The 23353-nt window shown below is 37.1% G+C and overlaps 1 protein-coding gene across 11 annotated transcripts in view; it reads left to right on the forward strand.

The window, feature by feature from the left end:
• The window catches only part of LOC150083758 (uncharacterized), a 999111-nt gene that overhangs the window by 341006 nt on the left and 634752 nt on the right, over nt 1-23353 (forward strand). For all 11 annotated transcript variants that reach the window (XM_090377461.1, XM_090377460.1, XM_090377466.1 and 8 more), the window contains exons 3-4: nt 13147-13208; nt 16098-16133. In XM_090377461.1, coding sequence (XP_090233587.1) covers nt 13147-13208; nt 16098-16133 — 98 coding nt within the window. The remainder of the gene's footprint in view (nt 1-13146; nt 13209-16097; nt 16134-23353) is intronic.

Raw genomic sequence — 23353 nt, forward strand, 5'->3', positions numbered from 1 at the left:
GGGCAGTAAGTATTTGGGATGGAAAATAAAAAAGTAAATAAATAAAATAAAAAGTGCATCATTATATCGACACAGAATTAGCTTCATTTATCACAGGAGCTAACTTAATTCTAGATCCTGTAAGCACTGAACAATATCGCAATGCAGTCCATGGATTGACGACCATTAAGAAAAAAAGAGAGGAAACGTGAAGAACCAAATAAGAGGAGATTTCGCTGTTCATCTTTGCAGCCCTCTCTCTCTCTCTCTCTCTCTCTCTCTCTCTCTCTCTCTCTCTGTCTCTTGTACTCAGTAAATTGATTTAGAGTTTGTACAAAGAAATTAAAAGTTTTTTCGTTAGTTGTACAACCTTTTTTTTTTTTTTTTTTTTAATTTGGAGAATGTTTTTTAATTATTTCTTAAAACATATATTGCAAATGGAATTCCTGTAGGAAATCACCCCAAACGTCGCCAGAGAGCTCACATTAAGCATTACATATATATCAAACCAATTTTTTTCTGTGGAAATTGCGAGGACTAACGTGTGAGGATGATTAAAATGTAAACGAAGTTTTGATTGTCTGAATTACACGCCGCCATGGGTGTAATTTGGACAGTCAAACTGAACGTAAGTTCGTACTGACGTTCAGTAGAGGCATTAGGGCATGTTGACCGTCATGTATGCGCCAGGAGTTATGTCAGTGGTTTCAACCTTTTTTTAATAACGGCACCCCTACTCAATTTTTTGCCTGTTAGGTCCGATTTTCTCTCTCTGTATACTAAAATTACTATGTCTAATATTAAAAAAAAAATGTTATATGATAGTTATTACAATAATATAACTGTAAACAAAATTACAATTCATAATACAAATTATATATATAATAATTTTCTTCTTTATATAGAGGTACTAAGTAAACATCAATTATAGATCACCACAAAATTGAAGATACCTTTTTATAATGAAATAAATATATAAATTAAAAAATAATAATAAGTTTAAGTAACTTAAACCTAAATTACGTGGCACCCCTGGAATGTTGTTGCAGCACCCCGGTTGAAAACCACTGAGTTATTTTTTTTTATTATTTTTTTTTTTATGAAAACCCCAAACACGAAAGGTATCAAAACCTATAGCACTTAGTACCGTGCATGGGTTGAAGGAGAAGTATGGGGAGAGGGGGATGCCGGAAACTTTGCTCTAGAGACTAAACATGGGTTTCGCCACTTCAAGCCTCCAATAAGCAAAGTGGTGGTATTTCACCGGTTGATGAAAGTCATCTACCACCTGATAAGTGCATCCGCCGAGAATATGGCGTTCACAGTGACGTTTTCCGCTGTTCATCATGTGTGTGTGTATAAGCCTGCGCAGTGCAGTATTATGCAGTTTCTTAAAACGTAGGGCGTCTCTACAGCAGAAATTCACTGGTGTGTATAAAAGGTATACTTCGACAACTGTATGTCATGCCCATGAGTGTACGGATTGATAAATAACCCCAGGGGCTCACATCTGGTGAGTATGGGCTTGGCACACCCAGGATCCTCAAATGGATATCATCATTCTTCTCTTTCTTGGTGATTCCCTTCTCTCTCTCTCTCTCGGTAATTCAGAATTTTTTTTTTTTGGCTGGTGCAGTATATGCCTCAGGCTTCCTTGCACCATATGGCTAATAATAATAATAATAATAATAATAATAATAATAAATCCGTCCACGAGTGTACGGATGGAAAAGTTCTTGAAGATAATCCTCGCTTACTTACTAGCTCATACAATTTTCATATAAGAAAACATCATGGCGCACAACGTTATGAGGATGAAGTAAGTTGGATATCAGTCACGGTTGTGCCCACACTACCATCCACGAGAGTAAAGGGGCGGTTTAGCCCATCTTTTTTCTTAGACCCGCAGAAATTGTTGCTGTGCATTATCATGCATGGAGGATGCCATATTATATATAGAGGTGGAACAGTAAACCCGCAAAATTACACCCAAATCCTCGCCGTTGATCTGCGACGTACTATCAACTATCTAATGTGCACTGGGAAGTGATTGGGTATCCTCTTTACAAAGTCCGGACTTGTTAGCTTGCGACTTTCTCGTTTTCGGAAGACTGAAAAATGATCTGATGTCTTGCTGGACATCGATTGTACACGGGCGATGAACTGAAAGCAGCAATGAAACAGTGATGCCAGCAGGAACAATGTTTTATTTATTTATATACAGACTTCTCAGAGGGCTCACAGACCCTAAAAAATGGTGAGAACGATGAGAGTTACAGAATCAATACAAAACTAGAATTAAAATATATACAAAATTTAGGTTAAGAAAATAGAGTAAGGAGCAAATTTTTGTATATGGATAAATTAAGTGTGAAATCAGTATTGTAATTATTCAATACCTGAAGGAAACGAAACAGAGGACTATCAAGTAACTATTGAGTACGAGGAACAGGTAGTGCGAAATTTGTTTTATAACGAGAATTCAAACGGGGTACCGTGATAGGTATTTGTTCAAGAAGAGATGAAGAATCGATAACAGAGTTTATGATATTGTAGACAAAAAGAGACCCATAGAGTTGTCGTCTAGGGTGAAAGGGAACGATTCTGAAGTGACCACAAAGAGCTCCATAATTTCGATGGTGAAAGGCAAGGCGACTTCGATAGCATAAGACTTTAAGAATTTAATTTGAATTCTCTCAAGACTGTGAGAAAGATATTCCTGTTGTGGGGACCAAATAATATCGCAATAATCAAATATGGGAGGTATAAGCTGCTTGTAGAGAAGAATTTGTCACTCTTGAAAATAGAGGAAGAACGCTTGATTAATCCAAGAAGTTTAGAAGTCTGAGATATTGCATGATCAACATGGGAAGCGGGATGAAGGTCAGGTCGAAATAGGACACCTAAATCTTTCAACGTATCAGTACTTGCAATTAGAGAGTTTCCAATATAATAATTAGTAAAGACGGAGGATCTGACTTCACGATTCGAGCGAAAGCGACATAATTTACATTTTAACGGGTTTAGAAACAAGTTATTTTTATTGAGCCAGAGTGAGAGGGAATCAAGACAGAACTGGAGTTAATGGCTGTCAGTTGAAGAACAAATAACTGTAAAGTTTAATTTCACCTGCATAGAGTTGCCATTCAACATTAACGGACTGAAATAAGGTTGACAGATCATTATATTTTGAAAAATATAATTTTAGGTTTCATTTGACTCACTCTCGTAACCCTGGCTCTGCGTTTTGAATTTTATACAGGCAATTCAGAAATCTCGTATAAAACTTCGGGAGCGTGTTGGGATCAGTAATGAAGAATAAACGTCTTACGAATGTGGGTCCGAAAATGCCTTCTTGAAATTTTGATACACGGATAAGATAAAACATGATAAAATTAAAGATAGCCTTTATTTTATTTTATTATAATTCTTTGTTATTAAAAAAAAAAAACAAAGAATGTTCTTGAAATTCCCATCTATGGGCCCGGATGCGGGCCTCACAAACATAATACAACTGCTATGGGATATAGCATACCCCTAGTGCATCACTCTTGAAAGGTCAGGTAATAGGCCTTGCCACAAGTAAAAATGTAATTGCTCAGTATACCATCTCTCAGACTGTAATCCTGTGTTCACAGAAAATACAAAGTGAAAAGGAAAAAAACGGTGTCGCCATCCTAGAGAAAATGGTAGAGAAGAGAAGTGTAAGACACTCCATCACTAGTCAGTGCTAGAAATTAGAACTAACACAGAAGAGGCAGAAAATCGCTATGAAAATCTATTTTTTGCCAGTTAGGGGTCGCGATGACGTCATACAAGCATTCTAAACAAATTTATCGTGATACTGATAAATCAAGTTCAGAATACTACCTTCAGTTTAAGTGGTTAACGCATACAAGTATTAAATATTTCTGGCTAGTTACGAAATAACATAGGAATTATATTTCTAATTTTTCTGAATTTCTTTTTATATTTTATTTTGTATAAAGAGTTTCAGATGTCTTTAGGTTTCATCCGTCGTGAAATGTCATGTCGTACTTCAGAATGGACCATCAGATTCGTTGATATTTCGAGAAAGAAGAAAAGAAATTGGGGATGAAGGAGGAACTTGTCATATACGTGTAGGAGTAAACTGTGAAACGAAAGGCAGAAATGGCCACTTGGAAGGAATTTGGCTCATTAGTCATGTGATCGGGTTTCTTGTTGCACATTAACGACATTAACCAAAGTGGTATTATCCTTGGGTGCTAGTTTTTCCTTCACTGTCAGTTTAACTTCGATTGCACCACAGAGGAACATTTCACAGATCGCATGATAGGAGATTAAGATCAATCATTCAGAGGGCCCACTGGCCTTACTTGTCGACCCTGATTTTGTTTTTTTTTAACGTTACCTTTAGAGGAAAAACACAAAAACTTATTATATACTCGTAAAGTCATGTGCTCATTTTCACAAATGAAAAAAAAAAAAAAAAAAAAAAAAAACTACATATTTTTTGGATATTTTCGTAGTGTGTGTGTGAGAGAGAGAGAGAGAGAGAGAGAGAGGATTGTTATTGATGTGCACTTTAAAAACTACATTTAATGTGCAATAAGATTTCAGTGACTTCTATCAGACAACCAATAGAGATGTCTTTAATTGCCAAACCAAACTTTCTTGTAATTTGTCTATCTTGTGAACTCCTCTGACTGTTTGGTCGTCCCGGAGTATAAACAGAAAATTTATTTATTTATAATTTTTTTTTTTTTTTTATTTACGAGAAAGAAAACTTTTAAGGTAGCGTTAAGCACGTGCCATCTTCTCACAGGAGGTTGAACAGGTGGACTTGCATGGTCAGCTTTTGAGGTGCATTCTATAAATGAAAAAACATAGAACACGAAGACGTTCTGTTGGGAAAATGTCTGATCATAGTAGACAATTATCATTGTTAATTTGCTGTTTCCATTTCTCTAATTAAAACTCGTGATTTCAGTTTATATTATAGTTCATAAGGCGTTCACATTCGTTGTACCAAAATTCTGTGATAATTTTGAGTAAAATACAGTAATATTTATTCGAGAATTTTAATTCAAAGTTAAACTAACTAGACGTAAGATTATTTTTTAAAAAAATAATCTTACGTCTTTTAACAACAAAAAAGTATTATTGCTTTCACTTAATTTTCTTTTTTTATGAAGTAATTTATTTTGGTGAACTACGTTCTTTTTTGTTTTAAGTGGATGAAAAACTATGGAGGTTGTTTGAACAACTTGGCTGTAGTTAAGTTTTTTTGCCTGCAGAACACGTTCGTTCGCTTTTCGTTGAAATAAGTACGACCGACAGAATACTTGTCATTAAAAAAAAAAGAAAAAAAAAAAAAAGAAAGAAAGAAATTTTCCGAATAATTACTAATTAGACAGCGGTGAAATTTCAACAGTGGATGGCCAAAGAAAATAGTGTGAGAATAGAAAAGTACAAAACACAGTCAGATGATCTAAAAAAAAAAAAAAAAAAAAAGAGGGCGTTTTGAGGTTGAGAAGTTGATTAATTCGAAAAAGAATAACTACATTTAGAAATGCGATGCTCAGAATTAAATATTTGTTGGTTCTAGCCACTATGCACTCAGAAAAACAACCTCATGATATTTATTTATAAAAGTTACCTTTGAAACCTACTTGTATTAAATTATGGGCAGTTAATAAATCGGCTTTAACTAGACTCGTATGAATGTAAAGACAGCTCATCTTTGGTACAAAGAAACTTTCAAGTATACGCTTTTGTAAGAAAAGGTTGTGGAGAATAATTAGTACATGTTGAGAAGAGGGAGTAAGAAAGTTGAAGGGAGCGTCGGTATTGATCTAGCATTAAATAGATGCTCAGATGATAAACAAGTGGGAGAGTGAAGAAGAAGAAGGCTGTATCTACCAAAACAAGAAAGAAAGATTCCCGTGTGAAGTACGAAGCAACGAAAGACAGACCTTTGCTATTGAAGAAATGTGCGTTTTTGTAGTGATGGTTCAAGTGTTGATGTGAGGACTACACCCACGTTGAGAGTGCTGTAGGCAGTATGATTAACGATGTACTAATTTTGTCGTATCATGTCATCACCTCACGGCGGCATTCCAGCTTTGGTCTCGTAACATCCGTTAAATTCTAAACATCTTTTGGACAAGGGTGTTTCTCGCCAAATGAGGCTCACGTGCTCCCGTCTCTCCCCTTAGCGGTTTTGCATTTCCTGTCTCTTTTCACTCGATGTTTTACGTTTTAAATTTGGCTGCCTTATCTGTCTTCATATACCTCGTTAATTTGCATCGTTGGAAACATGTCTCGAGAGATTGCTATTTAGTTTTTCGGAACGTAAACATACGGACCGAGTTGTAATGGGAAGCGAACAACGTTTTGACTTATCAAGTTGAAAAGTGAAACGTTTGAGACGTTTATCTTTGAAGATGGTTCAGAAAGCATTCTCTCGCATGGGGCTCTGCATTTAGTCGTGTTAAATCGTTGCAACGTTTGTCTAGTGACCATGGGAAAAAATATATCCCATGTACTTGAAGGTACTATATCAGTACTTTCAAGTTAGCTGTTCCGTAGTAGTTGAACATGCAAGTCGATTACCCTGTAGAAAGAACAGTGATTGGGCACTTTGAAAGTCTAGTTGCAATAATTAAGGGAACTGCCAAAAATGTTGCAGATTTTCGGAACTGTAAATTGTTCCCAGTTCCGTGTTTAGTCAGAGATGCGTTGCTGAATCAAACAGAAAACCTCTCTTTCTGTAATTTTTTCTTTTAAGAAAAATATTGTGAAGCATTTGTTTCTGATAATATGAAATCACTTGAAGGCTAAGTCATAATGGTTTTATATTCTATTAGGAGAAATTCAAACAGGAAAGAAGACGGTACAATTGACTATGTGATGTTAGTGTGCTCTGCATCGAATGACTGTTTCAGACTTTTGTTATTATGGGCAGTTAAACTTCCGAAATTTCTCCACCCAGTCTGACAAACTGTGTGTTTTGTCTATCGATCTGCCTATTCTCCATCCATCAATCCATCGTTCGCCCACTTCCCTCTGTGTAATCTGTTTATCCTCTATCTAGCCTTCAGTTTGTCGGGCCATCTAATCATTCGTCCGTGTATCCGCTCTCTCTCTCTCTCTCTCTCTCTCTCTCTCTCTCTCTCTCTCTCTCTCTCTCTCTCTCTCTCTCTCTCTTCCTCGCTGTCTATCTTTTCGTACATTCCTCCCTTCTTTTCGGATGTCCATCAGTCTTATCTCTTTCTTTTTCCCTTCGAGCTAGCCATTTGTTCGTCAGTTAAACTGTAACCTCCCTGCAAAGATGTATATCGATCGTTTCGTATATCAATAATGCAGTCAATACCTGAATGGACAACGGTGATTCCAGATGTTGATCCTGCTTTTCTGAATCCTTGTGGCAATAGTATCTTATTTCAAAAGAAATAAGTTAACTGCTTGACTAAATGCATTACTGATAAATTAGAATAAGCAATTTTGTGAATTCATTGAATAATTTTTAGTACTGTCCGACAATTTCTCAGAGTGTTACTTAGCAAAAGAATAGAATACTTATTTACATAACGGCGAAATTCCAAGTAACGATGTGGGCACTACAGTTCATGTCCATTATAGCAAATTGAAATTGGAAAAGCAGTTTTAAAAGCTTAAGGCATATTAAAATAATCTTAAATTTAAGATTAAATTTGTAAACTGTATACAGATGTATACAGTTTCCAAATTATTTCAATACCCGTGTTGAAATATAACCCCCATCATCTTTATTACAATTTAAGTAAGAGTGGCAAAAACCTTTTAATCTTAGTCATTGATTAAAGCGAGATGTCGCATTGGGGGTCTTAATCTCGGAAATGAGTTTTAAATTGAGATAATGTGAAGTGAGGCCTGGCATCTCTTCTTCGAATTTCAAAAATAAACAACTCCTCGGAGATCTCTTTGAGATTTTTGAGAGTGCCAAGTGCTAGTTAATAATCGTGGAACTCAATTCGATGTTTATAATCGTTTATGCTAGTTAATAATCGTGGAACTCAATTCGATGTTTGAAGCATATGGAAAATTAAATTAATGTTGTGTTGTTCACTTGCGTGTAACACAAATGAACAAAACAACAATTCAGAATAAAATAATCGCATAAAGCAAAAATGCGAAAGTATATCAAAAATAGGACGGAGAGGTAGAGGCAAACCCTCTCTTTTCTTCCCTCCCGCGGTGGCCGACCTGATAGTATGATAGTTTCGTCACTGGAATGAGGTTCCCTATCTTTTATCAATAAACTGCTTTATTGGATCGAATAAAACCCAATGGGTACAGATGACCGGACATATCGACTACTTTTCAGAATAATCGCCCAGTTTTTTTAGGTACTTATCAATAAAAATTTCTGCACTACTGCAGTAGAAGGTTTTGCCTTGCTTCTTAAACTATACTTTCACTGCCTGTTGAATGAGGCTGTTTCTTTAAGTATGGAAGTGGTGTTAGTTAGTGATCAAAACGCCACAGTTCTAGATGTTCAGGAGATTCTGGATTTGGCGCGTCGTATGCCAGCATGAATTGTTGAGGAGGCTTCCATCCTGCAGTGGGTTGATAATGGCTGCACTTTACTTTATGCGATCATGGCTTAATTGGAAGCTTTCCGTTCGTCTCTTGGCGAATTTCTATCTTAAACTTTTAAGCCTGCACGATCAGTGGCTTGATATGTCCAGTCATCTTAGGAACATGAGCTAGTAGCCTATTGAGCCGCGTTTTCTCGAATTCCTGCTCCTATACTACGTGGCATGGAGTCAACAAAACATTTTAAAGTGACACGAGGATGCTGGCCCATTCATGTAACAAATCGTCCTCAGTTCTTGGAGTTACGTGGGTGGAGGATTGTACTGACGAACACGCCCTTCCAGTTGGTCTCACAGATGCTTGACGGGATTGAAATCTGTGATTAAGACTCGCCAGGACAGGTGCTGGAAGTCTAGGTCATGTTCCTCAAATCACTGTTTCACAACTTGACGCAGTAGGCGGCTACATTTGCATTTTGTAAACATTGCCGATTGCAAGCGGTTCTTTTAAGTAAATAGAAATGGAGAATAGCGATAATGTATTCTACAGTGTAAGCTGTCTTTAATTTCTGAAAGGAATGCAGGTAATTCTCAGACTACGATAAATATTCTTGTCGACACCGACCAGACAGAAACGTAAATGAAACATTTTAAAATATAGAAAAAGAATAATGGAAAAAGCGGTAAAACGCCAAAAACCAGTGAAAGTATGTTTCGTTTCTTTTTACAGAAAATTAAAAACTGCAGTGAATTAGGGGGAAAAAAAAAATTCGAAAGTAATAACTGTTTTCACTTCTGAAAAAATTTCCTACTCCCTTAGCTCATTCTTTGTTCGGGTCTTCGCATGATGCTCCGCTGAGTGGTCACCTTCTATTTTCTGCTGCAGTGGCCTCTATTCACGGATGTTTCAGGACTTTTTCATTCGTTCAAGACTCGAATAGTCTTTAACAAATGGAAAAACTGGCCTTTGCAACCGAAGACAAGTGCAGCCCATCCTCCACCGGTGTGCATTTCTCAGGTGTAGAACTTGCTAAACGTTCACTGAGAAGTGAGCGTTTAGCAAGTTCTTTTAGAATCTGAGGTTTTGTCCTTTCCCCATTACTGTTGAACTGATTAGGGTACTAGTCGTGTCGCTCTAATTGTAATTCAGTGTAATGTAATTACTCTAATGTAATACTTTATGGTCGCAATGCTTGAAATGCAAAACGTTGTTTTTGTAGTTTTATGGCATCAGCGACTTAGGCCATATTGCGCAGTATGTCTGTAAAATTGCGTGTGTTCTTTGGTCGATTTGCCTGTTTGATGAATGAAAGCTGAGTTTCTGGGAGGAAAAAAGCCCTTAAATATTCCTCGCATCATTGACGGAATTCGAACTCAGGATCTGTTCCGCTCTGTGTGGGACGAGCGATGGTTATATAAGTTGCGCTACCCACGAGGGCTATGCGATACGTATTTCATTATATGATTTAATAGATTAAGCAGCCGTAGTATACCTGGTGCTTTCGTAATGCAGTTTACTTACTTCTTTCTGGATTTTAATAATCGAAGTATAACAGGTATTAAACGTTTCTGCTGTGATTAATATAATAAGCAAATACAGTAGTAATAAAACCTGATTTATGTATTTAGTAAACTGATAAAAAAAACGAGGAAGAAGCAACCTTTTATGCGTGAACCGAGAACATTTCGTTTCTGCGTATCTGCCATACTGCCCATTCCTTCCTACAATCAGTGCACGCCAACAAGCATAATATTCAGTGGATGGCTTTTGTGATCTGTATAAAAATATTAATAATAATTGCCAGATTTTTATTGGTCCGATTTTAATAAAATTTGGAATGGCCCCATAAATCTTTCAAAAAGAGCCAAATCTAAAATATCATGAAAATACATTCACTGGGAGTCAAGTTATAACAAGCGGGGGATGGATGGTCATGGGAAGGCAATAGGTGCTTTCATTATGCTAACGCATGTTTTAACGGCGCCTCCGTAGCCAGGTGGGCAGGAACAGCAGTGCGTAGCACACGCTTCTTGATTAGACCGGGGTTCGAGCCCGTGACCACCGAATACGGAGGATGCGGAAAGGTCAGAGAATGACCACCGCATATCCCCGGAGCAATATGGCCTTAGTTGCTAATACTCCTAAAAACCAAAAAACAAACAACAGCATGTTTTAACGAAGCTTTGATATGTTCAGTGCCAGAGATTACACACTTCATGATAAGTGTAGATAAACTGTGAAATCTCGCATTCATTAGACGGTTTGGAAAACGTCTGTGAATGCTTTTTAGAAAAAAGTTAATGATAAGCACCTAAAATACAATCATGTGGCAGTATTTACTGTATGCCTGTTACTAACCGTAATGACGTCTAATGCTTGCCTACGTATTTCTCAAAAAAAAAAAAAAAAAAAAGAAAAAAAAAAAAAGAAAATTGCAAATGCAAAAACGAATTCCTAGAGGAAATAATCGCAGTATATGTATTTCATTTGTGGGTGGTTATTAAGATATGGTGAAATATAAATTTACAAACTCAAACAGTGAGTATTATAATCATCTTCGTATCTTGCCACTGCATTGAACCAATGGGGCTAATTATGAGAGCATCACTGTAGTCACAAAAATAGCCTGACAGAAAGTAAGCTTCAATCCGTTTTTTTTTTTTTTTTTTTTTTTTTTTTGCAAACTGTGTTTTTTTAAAATGCAAATTAAGTGTAAGTTTTTTTTTAATGCAGATGGTAAATAAAATTTTTATGCTGAATAGCTTAGAGAATTTCGAGATTCCTTGCTTCCTTCGTCTGTGCTCTTTTTAAGATGAATGATTCGAAGAAACAGTCGCCTGAAGTGATGTTTTTCTTTCCCTTTATTTTTCGGAGGTAATCTGAAAATATTAGATATCGAACGAAACATTTCGTGATCATATCGCTTGCTATTTATTGTCGTCTCTCTTTATCCTCGAGCTCTCGCGTGTGTTTAAGAAATGCGTCCCAGTGACAGAATGTCAGACTCTCTGCTAACCCATCACCTTACGGTGACCCGAATAGTGCTGTTAAAAACAACATGGAACAAGTTTTTTCTCCTCGCTGTCAGGCGCACAGACAAGAACTGTCTCGAGCCCATCTTTTAAGGGTAGTTTGTTTCTGACAGTATCCTTCCGTGTCGACGTCCGTGCTATGTCCTGCGACTGCAGCAGCCGAATGGTCGATTATCAGAAGACGAGAGTCGGATGACGGGTAAATCTATAGCTCAATTTAAGAAGTTTTATTTTCCAACATTAATCTGCTCGTTTCGGCATAAAATATACGGGCAGTGTTCAACAAGTAACGGGTTTTTGAACAGCAGACGATAAAAATAAATGCATCCATCACGATGGCCAATACTTCGAAAAGGAGTGGTCCATTTAATACTTAACGACGGGGCCGACTAAAGGGGCTAGCCAACGTAGCACTGGCTCTGGTCGCCGAATTTATATATATATATCGCAAATTTTTTACCGTTTCAAAAAAAAAAAAAAAACCACGATAGAAGCAAATTTATATGCTGTCTGATTGTTTGGTATGATATTTTGTGCCAAATAATCATTATAAACAAAAGCTCTCTAAGAAGCCAATTTGAATTATCACAAGCTGTCCCCTTGCTTTCAAACTCAATTGAATACCTTAAAAACTGCAGAACAGATGATAATTTAAATGCCTTCTAGATGATGCAAAAAATTTTAATTCGATTAAACCTGAATTCGAGCAAAAACTCTGCTTACAGACAGTGATAAGAAAGATGGCTCTGCAATAAGTTTATACAAAGAATTAAAATATTTGCGAAACTATTTCAAAGAAGTTATTCTCAACTGAAAATCTTACAGTACATATGCAGAAACAATTTAATGGCATCATTGGCAGATCTCTTCATGGAGCTGAGAATTCTTGCAGTGTTGCCAATATAATTGTAGAATGTACCTTTTCAAAGATGAAATTAATCATAACTTACCTTTGTTCCATAATGATACAAGATCAGTTGGATGAATTGACATTCAACTGATCTTGATTGCTGTATATCCTTGCCAAGGATGCTTATCTGGATGAAATGATCCAAAGATTTGCAGCTGTTAAAACAGGAAAAATTTAAACTTTTAGGGCAAAGTTTTAATGGCTATGTAATAATTATTGCTACTTGTTTATTAAAGCTAAATTAATAAATTATATTTTTTATTTTAAGATTTTAATAAATTGAACTAAGTGAAATAAACAATAATATATCAAAAAATTTTATACAGTGTATTTTATTTTTGAACTGGGGGGGGGGGGACTTTTTAGCTTATGTGAATGGGATGGAGGGTGCCAAAGCAAAGTTGGATTTGGATACTATAACCCTTTGAGCTAAGTGTGCTTAGCTCAAAACATGCAACAAATATTATTTTCCGAAGAGTGTTCATCACTTTGAGGGAGTCTTTTGCTCCTTTTTCACTGCAACTGAAAAGAAGCAAAATCAATAAGCATGGCTCTAAATAAAACATTAAATAAACTCAGTTATTCCTCATAGACTGAGTTTATTTAATTCCTATATAGGAATGCAGTCTTTATTGAAATTAAAATGAGATTATTGTTTTACAGGTCCACCAGGTAAAAGAGGCAAGAGAGGACGAAAAGGAGAACCTGGAGATACTGGATCACCGGTGACTTGAATTGCATTTTTATTTTATATATATTTTAAATATTTAAATCTATAACAATTAATACAAAAAACCTGGCAACTTATAGACAGTGCAAAGCTGTTAATACTGGTAATGTATTATTAGCTAGATTAGACTGGCAGGTTTTGGCCCTGGGAAGTTCAAAACAATTTTGGCCCCATCTGAATCACTTATCATGTCATAACCATTAATATGTGACCCAAATTTGTTGGTTGCCCAAGTAGTGATTGCAACCTGGGCCTGTCTTCCCTCAATTGTTATTATGCCAAAGTTGTAGATTAATTGCAGTCTTATGGATTAATTGTCTATTGTTGTTGTAGTTGTTGTAGTATTCATGCCATTGTGTATTATGTCTCTCCAGCTACATGTTTGTAGACCAATTTTCATGTTGTTTGAGCTTAAAACCCTGAACTTATTCACAAGAAGAAGAAACTCTACTCCCTCTCTCTGAGATCAGCTAAGCTAATTACAGCTTTGATGAGGAGGGCTTTAGAAATTATTTCATTGATAGATAGGAATAAAACGTAGACCTCTCCAAAAGTGTGTGACAAGTGGTGAAACATACCATCATGGAGAACAGTTAACTGTAAGATTGTTTAAATGTAATCGGACATTCACAATTTGTTATAAGAAACATATGGTCATGAGTGAGATTAATTTTTTTTTTTTAATGAAACCCCAAACAAGAGTTTTCACTGTAGTTAATGACAATAATGAAGATATGCTGCTGCAACAAGATTTAGACATATTAGGCAGATGGGTTGAGAAATGGCAATTAATGTTTAACATTGAGAAAGGCAAGATACTGTGGTGTGTAACATGCCAACTGTGTAGTTCTATACTCAGATTAGTGGTGAAATGAAAAGGACTGGGGTAATTGTGCAGTCAGATACGAAATTCTTTGAGCTGTGCAGAAAGGCTGCCAGGACAGCTCATTGGGTTTTGTCACTGACATTTAGGAATTTTGCTGGCAGGGATGTTATTGTTGTTATTTGGTTTTTTTTAGGAGCATTAGCAACTAAGGCCATATTGCTCCGGTGGTCATTCCCTGACCTTTCCGCATCTTCCATATTTAGTGTTCACAGGCTCAAACCCCGGTCTAATCAAGAAGCGTGTGCTATGCACTGCCGCTCTTGCCCACTTGGCTACGGAGGCACCCAGCAGGGATGTGGAGGTGAGTGTCCCATTGTATAAGTCAATGGTCAAGCTACAAGTTGAGTACAGGTCTGAATGCCTCTTTTTAGGAAGGACATTGAGCTGCTAGAATGGTGAGGGTAATAAAGGGGTGCTTTTACCAAGAAAGGCTTCAGTCCTGCAAATTGCAGCGGCGAAGGTAAAGGAAGCCTGCAAAAGTTCGATGAAATTTACCAGTAAAATTACTTTGCCGTAATGACATTTGTATTGTTGCTCGCTCGGTAAACAGACGGTGGGTGTTATCAGTCAGGAGTAGAAATTGAATCCCATGGGAGATTGAAACCCTCCCGAAGTAGAGGAGGTAATCTGACCTTTTTTCTTTAGAATAACTTGTGGACTAGTGGATAAATTGTTTATTAAGAAAAAAAAAAAAAAAAAAAGGCAAAGGAAGCCCACACAAGACGGCAAACTTTGAAAAAGTTTACTGGTGAAACTACATTACGAACATTTTTTACGATGCCAGAACTTCCAATATGACTCCGTTCGTGATTCAATTAGTTAATTCAATTAGTGATTCTAAAGAAAAATGGTCAGGTTACCCCCCCCCCCCCTCCACTTTGGGAAGGTTTCAAGCTCCTGTGGGATTCAACTTCTACTCCAGACCGATAACACCCACTATCTGTTCACCGAGCGAGCAAGAATACAAATGCCGTTACGGCAAAGTACTTTTACTGGTAAATTTCATCGAACTTTTGCATGCTTCTCGTGTAGGCTTTCTTTGCAGCATCTGGAGACTAGGCACCTATGAGGTGATATGATTGGGGTGTTTAAGGCCTTGAATGGATTGAGCAAGCTCAGTGCTGGCTGATGGAATTCTTCCTGGCAGTCAGACTATGCACATGAGGAGGCATAAATTCAAATTGAGGAAGGATGGTTGCAGAATAGATGTGCAGAAGTTTGCCTTTAACCAATGGGTGGTTGATTGCCGGAAATAGTTTCATCCATAGTTGTTGAAGTGGATAGCTTGAATAATTTCAAGGAAGAAGTGGACAAACTATTGTAAGGGATGGATAGGTGAAATGGGAATGTTTTTTGGCTAATGCTCTCAGGATGAGAACAACTCATACTTGTTTGCATCAGGAATAGACTAAAATGAAATAGACTATAGAGAAGGCTAAACAAAGTGAGCTAGACAGTTCTAAAGTTTCTGGGAAGGTGATATGCCCCATTACTCACTACTTTTCCTTTCCACTGATCACTAAAGAAAATTTTTGTTATTATTGCTGTTGCTTCATTAAATTGTTGCTGTTAAAAAGTTGTTGCTAAGAAACAAGGATCTTCGAGAGAGAGAGAGAGAGATTCTATCTTTCTGTATAGTGTCAACTTGCAGTTTAAAAAAATATCAGTGATATACCGAATACTGTTCTTTGGATATGATGAGATGGATGATTAAAAACACAGCATTTTTATTAACTTTTCTGACCATAGCTTTAGGAGAAATCTTAGCCTTCAGATTTAATGCACAAATAAACCACATCAGTATTTTTGGTTCTATATTTTTAGGGAAAAAAAATGTGTTCAGGGTATTTGAGAAAATATAGTGTTATAATAATTCATTATTTTTGCACCTAATTAGTTTTAAATATTTTAAATATACTTCTATAAACTTTTTAAGCAATACATGACTTTTTAAAATTAATTCATTTTTTAAAATATAAATATCTCTTTATTTTGCAGGGACCTATAGGACCACCAGGAAAACCTGGATTTCCGGTAAATGTATTTTCCAAAGTAGAATAATATAAAAAATTTGTAAAATGTGAGATTGACATTATTTCTCATTTAATCTGTTAGAGGTTTATAAATTGTCATTTTTTTTCTTCCTTTTATATATATATATATATATATATATATATATATATATTTTTTTTTTTTTTGTGTTATTATTATTATTGTTAATGTCTAATTGATTATTTTTAATTTATCGCTTGCTACGTTAATGCCATTGCCCTGTGGCAATTGGACTATTATACGTGCTTGATGTATATTTTTTATTTTGATTGTTTAGATTACTTAAATTTTTCTGGTATCTATTTTCTATAGGGATTAAGGTGTATAATGAACAGGAGATTTAGTTAGCGTTTTTAGTCTAACCTATTCCTAGGGGTCTGTAATGGTATTAAATTATATAATATATAATGAATTTAGTTTTAATTATAATTATTTTAACATTAATTAATCATCATACAATACTAACTAACTAACATTCCCTCACCTGGTCATCTACCCGCTACTTCATCGGGGGCTTTGAGCGGATCGATAGCCAGTTTTAAAGGAATGTCTCATAATTACCCGTTTCTGTTATCTCCTTACCAGTTTTGCCTTAGCAGTGAGATTATTTTGCTCTTTAAGTCTATTTAATTAATTGATTATGGATATTTTTATTTCAATTTGTCTTTTAGTTTAATTTTAATTTTTGAAAGTATTTTTATCTTAACATCGGATTCAGCAAACTGGTAGAGGGGAAACAAAGCCCAACGGGTAATTATCAGAATAAGCGAGTGGAGTTATACTTATCTGTCCGGTGGTGGTCTTTTGGTAAATGAGGGGTTTGCCCTACTCATTGTTTGTTTTATCACTGGTTTGGTTTTTGAGTGCGCAGCTGCGCCTGTTGTTGCTTGATATTGTTGTATGGTGATGTTTTTGCAAGTCATCCGATGAGTGGGCTGATTCCTACGTCAGCCGGGGTGGGGCTGAGTCCGGGGTTTTTTTTTTTATTTCCGGTTTTTAATTGACTCCGTGGTGAAAATTAAATTCTTACATGTTTTGGTTGTTTGTTATTCACAAGCGTTGTTTTTTGATATTTACATGAGTTGGTTTGTTATTTACATTAATTGTTATTTACATGAGTTGGTACTGCTATCCCTTTGGATAATACCAACTCATGGTATACTGCTATCCCTTTGGATAATACCAACTCAAAATTCGCACTTTGTTTATAACGTTACTCTTTTCCGTTCTTCCCCCCCTTTATTCAACATACATCGCTCCCAGGGTACACGGTATTTTCATTATTAGCATAAGTTAAATTAAAGATTTGCACATAACATTAAAATAATTTTCTATATATATATATATATATATATATATATGTGTGTGTGTGTGGCTTCCATTGCTAAATGATAAGGATTGGGAATGCAATAGCACATGCTCTTTGAGTAGACTGGGGTTCAAGTCCCTGACCGCTAAATACAGTGTATGTGCTAACCCATACTAGGCCAGCATGGCAAATTATGGTCCATTCCCTCAACATGACTTGTTGAGGAGGCCTCCATTCTGCAGCCCCTCTACGTGGCATCTTTACGTGTTGAGGGGACCTCCCTGTGATGCTGTTGGTCTTCCAAGTCAGCATGACTGGGATCCAATGCCCACAGGCTAACATCAATGGAATTTGGCGTGTTTTCCATGCCCTGTGACCCGTGGAAACTCGGAAAGCAGGATTCTTTTGGTTGATGGGGCCCAGCTTCAACATACTACTTTGGCCCCTGTGTCGACAAGACTGGTGGTCCTGGATGGCTTGGCCCTGATCAGTTGGCTAGTAGGTTCGCCTACAAGGGTCAACCGTGCTAATGCTATGCCCCTACCCTTATGGTCCGAGGGACAGGATTCAGGGTGGTGCAGGTATGGTGTCTGGGCAGTCCCATCATCCCACTCCTGAGTGCATTTACTGTTTACCAGGTAGTCGGTGCCCCTTTTGGTGGGTGGGGAGCCTGGACATTGAACCAAAATTAAAACCTCCTGAATCCCGATAAACATATCTCTTCAGGAGCTCCCACCCAGTCCCTATCTGCAAATACAGATGGAGAGACAGCGATACTGCTGCAAAGAGACAGTGAACTGAACTACCATCAGGGCCTATCTCAAGGTTATTAATTATCCATTCCGCTAGTGAGAAACCTATTGGGAAAACGTCACCCTTTTTTATTCAAAAAGGTTTAAAGGAGTGAGCAGGTTCCACTAAATCAGTTAAGAGGCCCTGTTCTGGAGACCTCTTAAATTAAACAATAAATGATATACATTCTGTGCAGCTACTCTGAGCTACATCATTCGGAGGAATACCCATAAATGTGACACCACATAGAACACTCAGTTCATTGAGAGGTGTCATTTCATGAGTTAGACCTTCTCGAAGTTACCGAGAGGAAATCTGCTCTGAACTAGAGCCACAGGGAGTGATTGTTGTTAAGAGAATTTCTGTGCGAATAGATGGGAAGCTTGTTTCCACCAGAAACATAATACTGACTTTCAATTCACTGATGTCTCTTAATGAGTTTAAAGCTAACTACATCAACTGTCTTTAAGATTGCTCATCGGTGGAGATAGGATATTAGAGCTGGAAAAGGAATTAGAAAATGTGAATTGGAATATCATTGGTTTGGCTGAAACTAGAAGAAGAAATGAATCACTAATAAGTTTATCAAATGGAAATCTGCTGTACACCATTGGAAACAGTGAAAGAAGCGAAAGTGGAGTTGGCTTTCTGGTCCATAAAGATGTAAAAAACAACATTTTGGAATTCAAAAGTACATCACCAAGGATGTCAAGACTACTACTCAGGATTTCTAAAAGGTACAAGCTAAAGGTTATAATGTTTTATGCACCAACATCAAGCCATGATGATGAAGAGGTTGAAGAAATGTACACCGAAATTGAGTCTTCTAGATGAGTAGAAAACTCACTGCACTATCGTTATGCAGGACTTCAATGCTAAGGTTGGAAAGAGACAAAACAGTGCAGAAAGGGGAACGATAGGAAATTTTGGAATTGGTGAAAGAAATGAAAGAGGTGCAGAATAAGACTTTGCAGAATCTCGAGGAATGTCAGTAATGAAAACTTTTTTCAAGAAAAGGGTGAACAGGAAGTGGACACGGAAGAGCCCAAATGGATTAACAACTAATGAAATCGAATTCATTCTCACTATTGTGAATGATGTTGCCGTCCTGAACAAGGTAAACATTTGAAGTGATCACAGAATGGTAAGATGCACACTTGACGTAGATGTAAGAAAAGAAAGGGAAAAACTGACTCGAGTAAATAATATGAAGGTCTTTGAGATAACAAAAGAGAAGAAAAAGCAGTATGCACTGGAACTTAAGAACAAGTTTGAGCTTCTGCAGACTGCTCGGGACCAAGATATCGACGAGGAATATTACAACTTTCTGAAAGTGATAAAGCCCAAGAAACCTGTAGATAAAAAGAAATCCAAAGAAGAAAAAATTAGTCAAGAAACACTTGTCATGGTGAACTGAAGACTACAAATGAAAAGCAAGATAAACCCCGACAAGGACAAAATTGCGTGTACTGAGTTATGCAAAGTCATTAGAAAGAGACTCAGAGAGGACATAAGAAGATTTAACACAAGAAAGCTAGAACAAGCATTAAGGGAAAACAAAGGATTTAAATCAGCAGCCATGAGCAGTATTACAGAAAGACAAATGATACTGAATCTGAAGAATAGTGATGGTGTACTTGTAAATAGCAGAGAGAGCATAATTCAAATAGCAGAATTACTTGTAAATAGCAGAGAGAGTTTGTTATCCCACATCAAATTACTTGTAAATAGCAGAGAGAGCATAATTCAAATAGCAGAAGACTACTATAGAGAATTATACAAGGAGTGAGGGGATGATGCCAGCATTGGGGAATATGGATCGCAAATTAGTAACACATAACAACATATCCAATATCTTTCCTGATGAGGTAGAACATGTGTTGAAGAAAATAATCAGAAAGCCCCAGGGGAAGATGAAGTTACTGTAGGGTTGTTAAAATTGGGAGGAAGAGACATGACACAAAAACTGGCAAGACTCTTCACAAAATGCATTAGAAAAGGTGTAATGCCTAAGGAATGGAATAATGTAATCATAGTTCTGCTGCATAAGAAAAGAAAAAAATCAGAAATTGGAAATTATAGACTAATTAGTTTGTTATCCCACATCTACAAGTTGTTCACAAGGGCCATTACTAACTGATTAAAAAGAATATTTGATGAGAATTAATGGAAAAATGCAAGCTGGCTTTAGGACAGAATCCTCAACTGTGAATCACCTTCACGTAATATCACAGCTAATGGAGAAAGCAAATGAATATAAAACATCATTATGCCTGGCATTTGTGGATTATGAAAAGACATTTGACTCCATATGTCTCCATACAGCATAAGGCAATGTTTCAGGCACTAGAAAGACAAGGCATAGATACCCCATATATTATGATTTTGAAGAAAATATGTGAGAACGCTACCTTCCTTATTAGACTAGACAAAGACAGTAGCAAATTTAAAATTTAGTAAGGAGTTCGACAAGGAGACACAATATAGTAATAGTAATAGAGGCATCTGATGCAGGAAAGCAAGCGTATCAGCTTATATAGCCTCAGCCAAAAAAAAAAAAAAAAAAATTTGCACAACCGTTCCATCTAAATGTTTGTCCAGTTCCTACTTGAATTTATTTAAGCTATCAACTTCCACAACGACAGATGGAACTTTGTTCCAGCAATTAACCACCCACTGGCTAAAGGGAAATTTTTGCACATCTATTCTACAACTGCCTTTCCTCAATTTGAATTTATGCCCCTTTAGGTTCATAATCTGAGCAAGTGGAAGAATCTCATCAGAATCAAGCGTGCTCAATGCATTCAAGGCCTTATACACCTCAAAGCCTGCAGACCTCTATGCAGTAATCAAGGCGTGGCCTGACCATTGCCGTATACAAAGGGATAATCACATCCTTTTCCTGCTAGCAAATTTCCTGTATATCATTGACAAAACCCCATGACTTGCTCTTGCAGCCTGTCTGAATTGCTCAGAAAACTTCGTATCTGACTGCACAATTACCCCAAGGTCTTTTTCATTTTCTCCACCCTAAGTGGATAGTCGTACCATACAGTTGGTATGTTCCTGTGGGATTACTACTACCCATATGCAGTACTTTGCATTTGTCAATGTTAAACTTTAGTTGCCACTTTTCAGCTCATTTGCCCAACTTATCTAGATCCTGTTGCAGTAGCACACTGCCATTACTGGCATTAACAACCCTGCCAACCTTTGTATCATCTGCAAACTTCGACATTAAGCCTGATATACCTTCATCAATATCATTGATAAATATCCAAAACAACAGTGAGCCCAACACTGAACCCTTTGGAACTCCACTGATAACATTAGTGCACGAAAAGTAGCACCCATTGATTACCACCATCTATCTTCTCCCACTCAACCACCCTTTTATCCATTGTAGCAACTTACCCTTAATACCATTCTGCTCCAATTTGTTCAGTAGTCTTCCCGGTTCAATGGTGTCAAAAGCTTTCCTGAAATCCAAGTATATTGAAGTTGTTTACTGCTGTGCTGCCCTCGAGGAAGCTTTCAAAAGATTAGACTGGTTGCAGAAAGGAGTCAATGTGAATGGAGAATACCTAAGCCATTTACGATTTCCAGATGACATTGTGGTCATAAGCCATGATCCCAAAGAATTGGAGGAAAATTTTAGTTATGCAGAGTTAGTAAGGATTTTGGACTTAAGATGAATATGGCTAAAACCAAAGTAATGATGAACAAGTATGCCACAGAAAGGGATATAATGATTGAAGGAACAGTAATTGAAAAGGTGTAGTCATATACTTATCTGGAACAAGTCATTAGCTGCAATAATGATAAATGGCTGGAAGTCAAGAGAAGAATAAATTTTGGATGGATAGCATTCAGGAAATATAGTCACGTACTGAGGAGCAATATCCCAGTTTGTCTGAAGCGTAAAATAATGAACCATTGTATCTCCGAACCATGACTTATGGAAGTGAAACTTGGGCACACACCAAAAGAATGGAAGAGAAGCTGAGAACTACACAGCAAAGAATGAAACAAATTTATATTGGGAATCAGACTGTTAGATAAGAAGAGAAACACATGGATTAGACAGCAAACTCAAGTAGTAGTAGTAGTAGCGGCATGTGATGCAAGAAAGCAAGTGTATGAGCTTATGCAGCATCAGCCAAAAAAAAACACAAATCACACCATTCCCTCCAAATGCCTGTCCAGTTCCTCCTTAAATTTATTCAAGCTATCAACTTCCACAACGACAGATGGAAGTTTGTTCCAGCAATTAACCACCCGCTGGCTAAAGGCAAATTTCTGCACATCTATTCTACATCTGTCCTTTCTTAATTTGAATTTATGCCCTCTTAGGTTCGTAATCTGAACAAGTGGAAGGATCCCATCAGAATTCAGTGTGCTGAACCCATTCAAGGCCTTATACACATCAATCAGATCACCGCGCAGGTGCCTAGTCTCCAGCCACTGCAATTTGCAGAACTTAAGCCTCTCTTGATAAGAGGATCCCTTCATTCTCCTCACCAATCTTGTTGCCCTTCTCTGTACACGCTCAAGTAAATCTACATCCTTCCTAAAATGAAGCCTCCAGACCTGTATGCAGTACTCAAGGCGTGGCCTGACAATTGCCTAATACAGAGGGACAATCACCTTCTTTTCCCTGCTAGCAAAATTCCTATATATCATTGACAAAACCCCATGACCTGCCCTGGCAGCCTGTCTGCATTGCTCAGAAAACTCCATATCTGCCTGCACAATTATTCCCAGGTCTTTTTCATTTTCTACCACCTTACGTTTCTCTGGGATTACTTCTACCCATATGCAGTACTTTGCATTTGTCAAGGTTAAATTTCAGTTGCCACTTCTTAGGCCATCTGCCCAAATTATCCAGATCCTGTTGCAGTAGCACACTGCCATTACTGTCATTAACAACCCTGCCAACCTTTGTATCATCTGCAAACTTCGACATTAAGCCTGATATACCTTCATCAATATCATTGATAAATATACAAAACAACAGTGAACCTAACACCGAACCCTGTGGGACTCCACTAATAATATTAGTCCAAGAAGAGCAGCACCCATTGATTACCACCCTCTGTCT

The sequence above is a fragment of the Mastigoproctus giganteus genome, chromosome 7 (assembly GCF_048544385.1).
Source record: "Mastigoproctus giganteus isolate SK-2022 chromosome 7, ASM4854438v1, whole genome shotgun sequence".
Lineage (NCBI taxonomy): Eukaryota > Metazoa > Arthropoda > Arachnida > Uropygi > Thelyphonidae > Mastigoproctus > Mastigoproctus giganteus.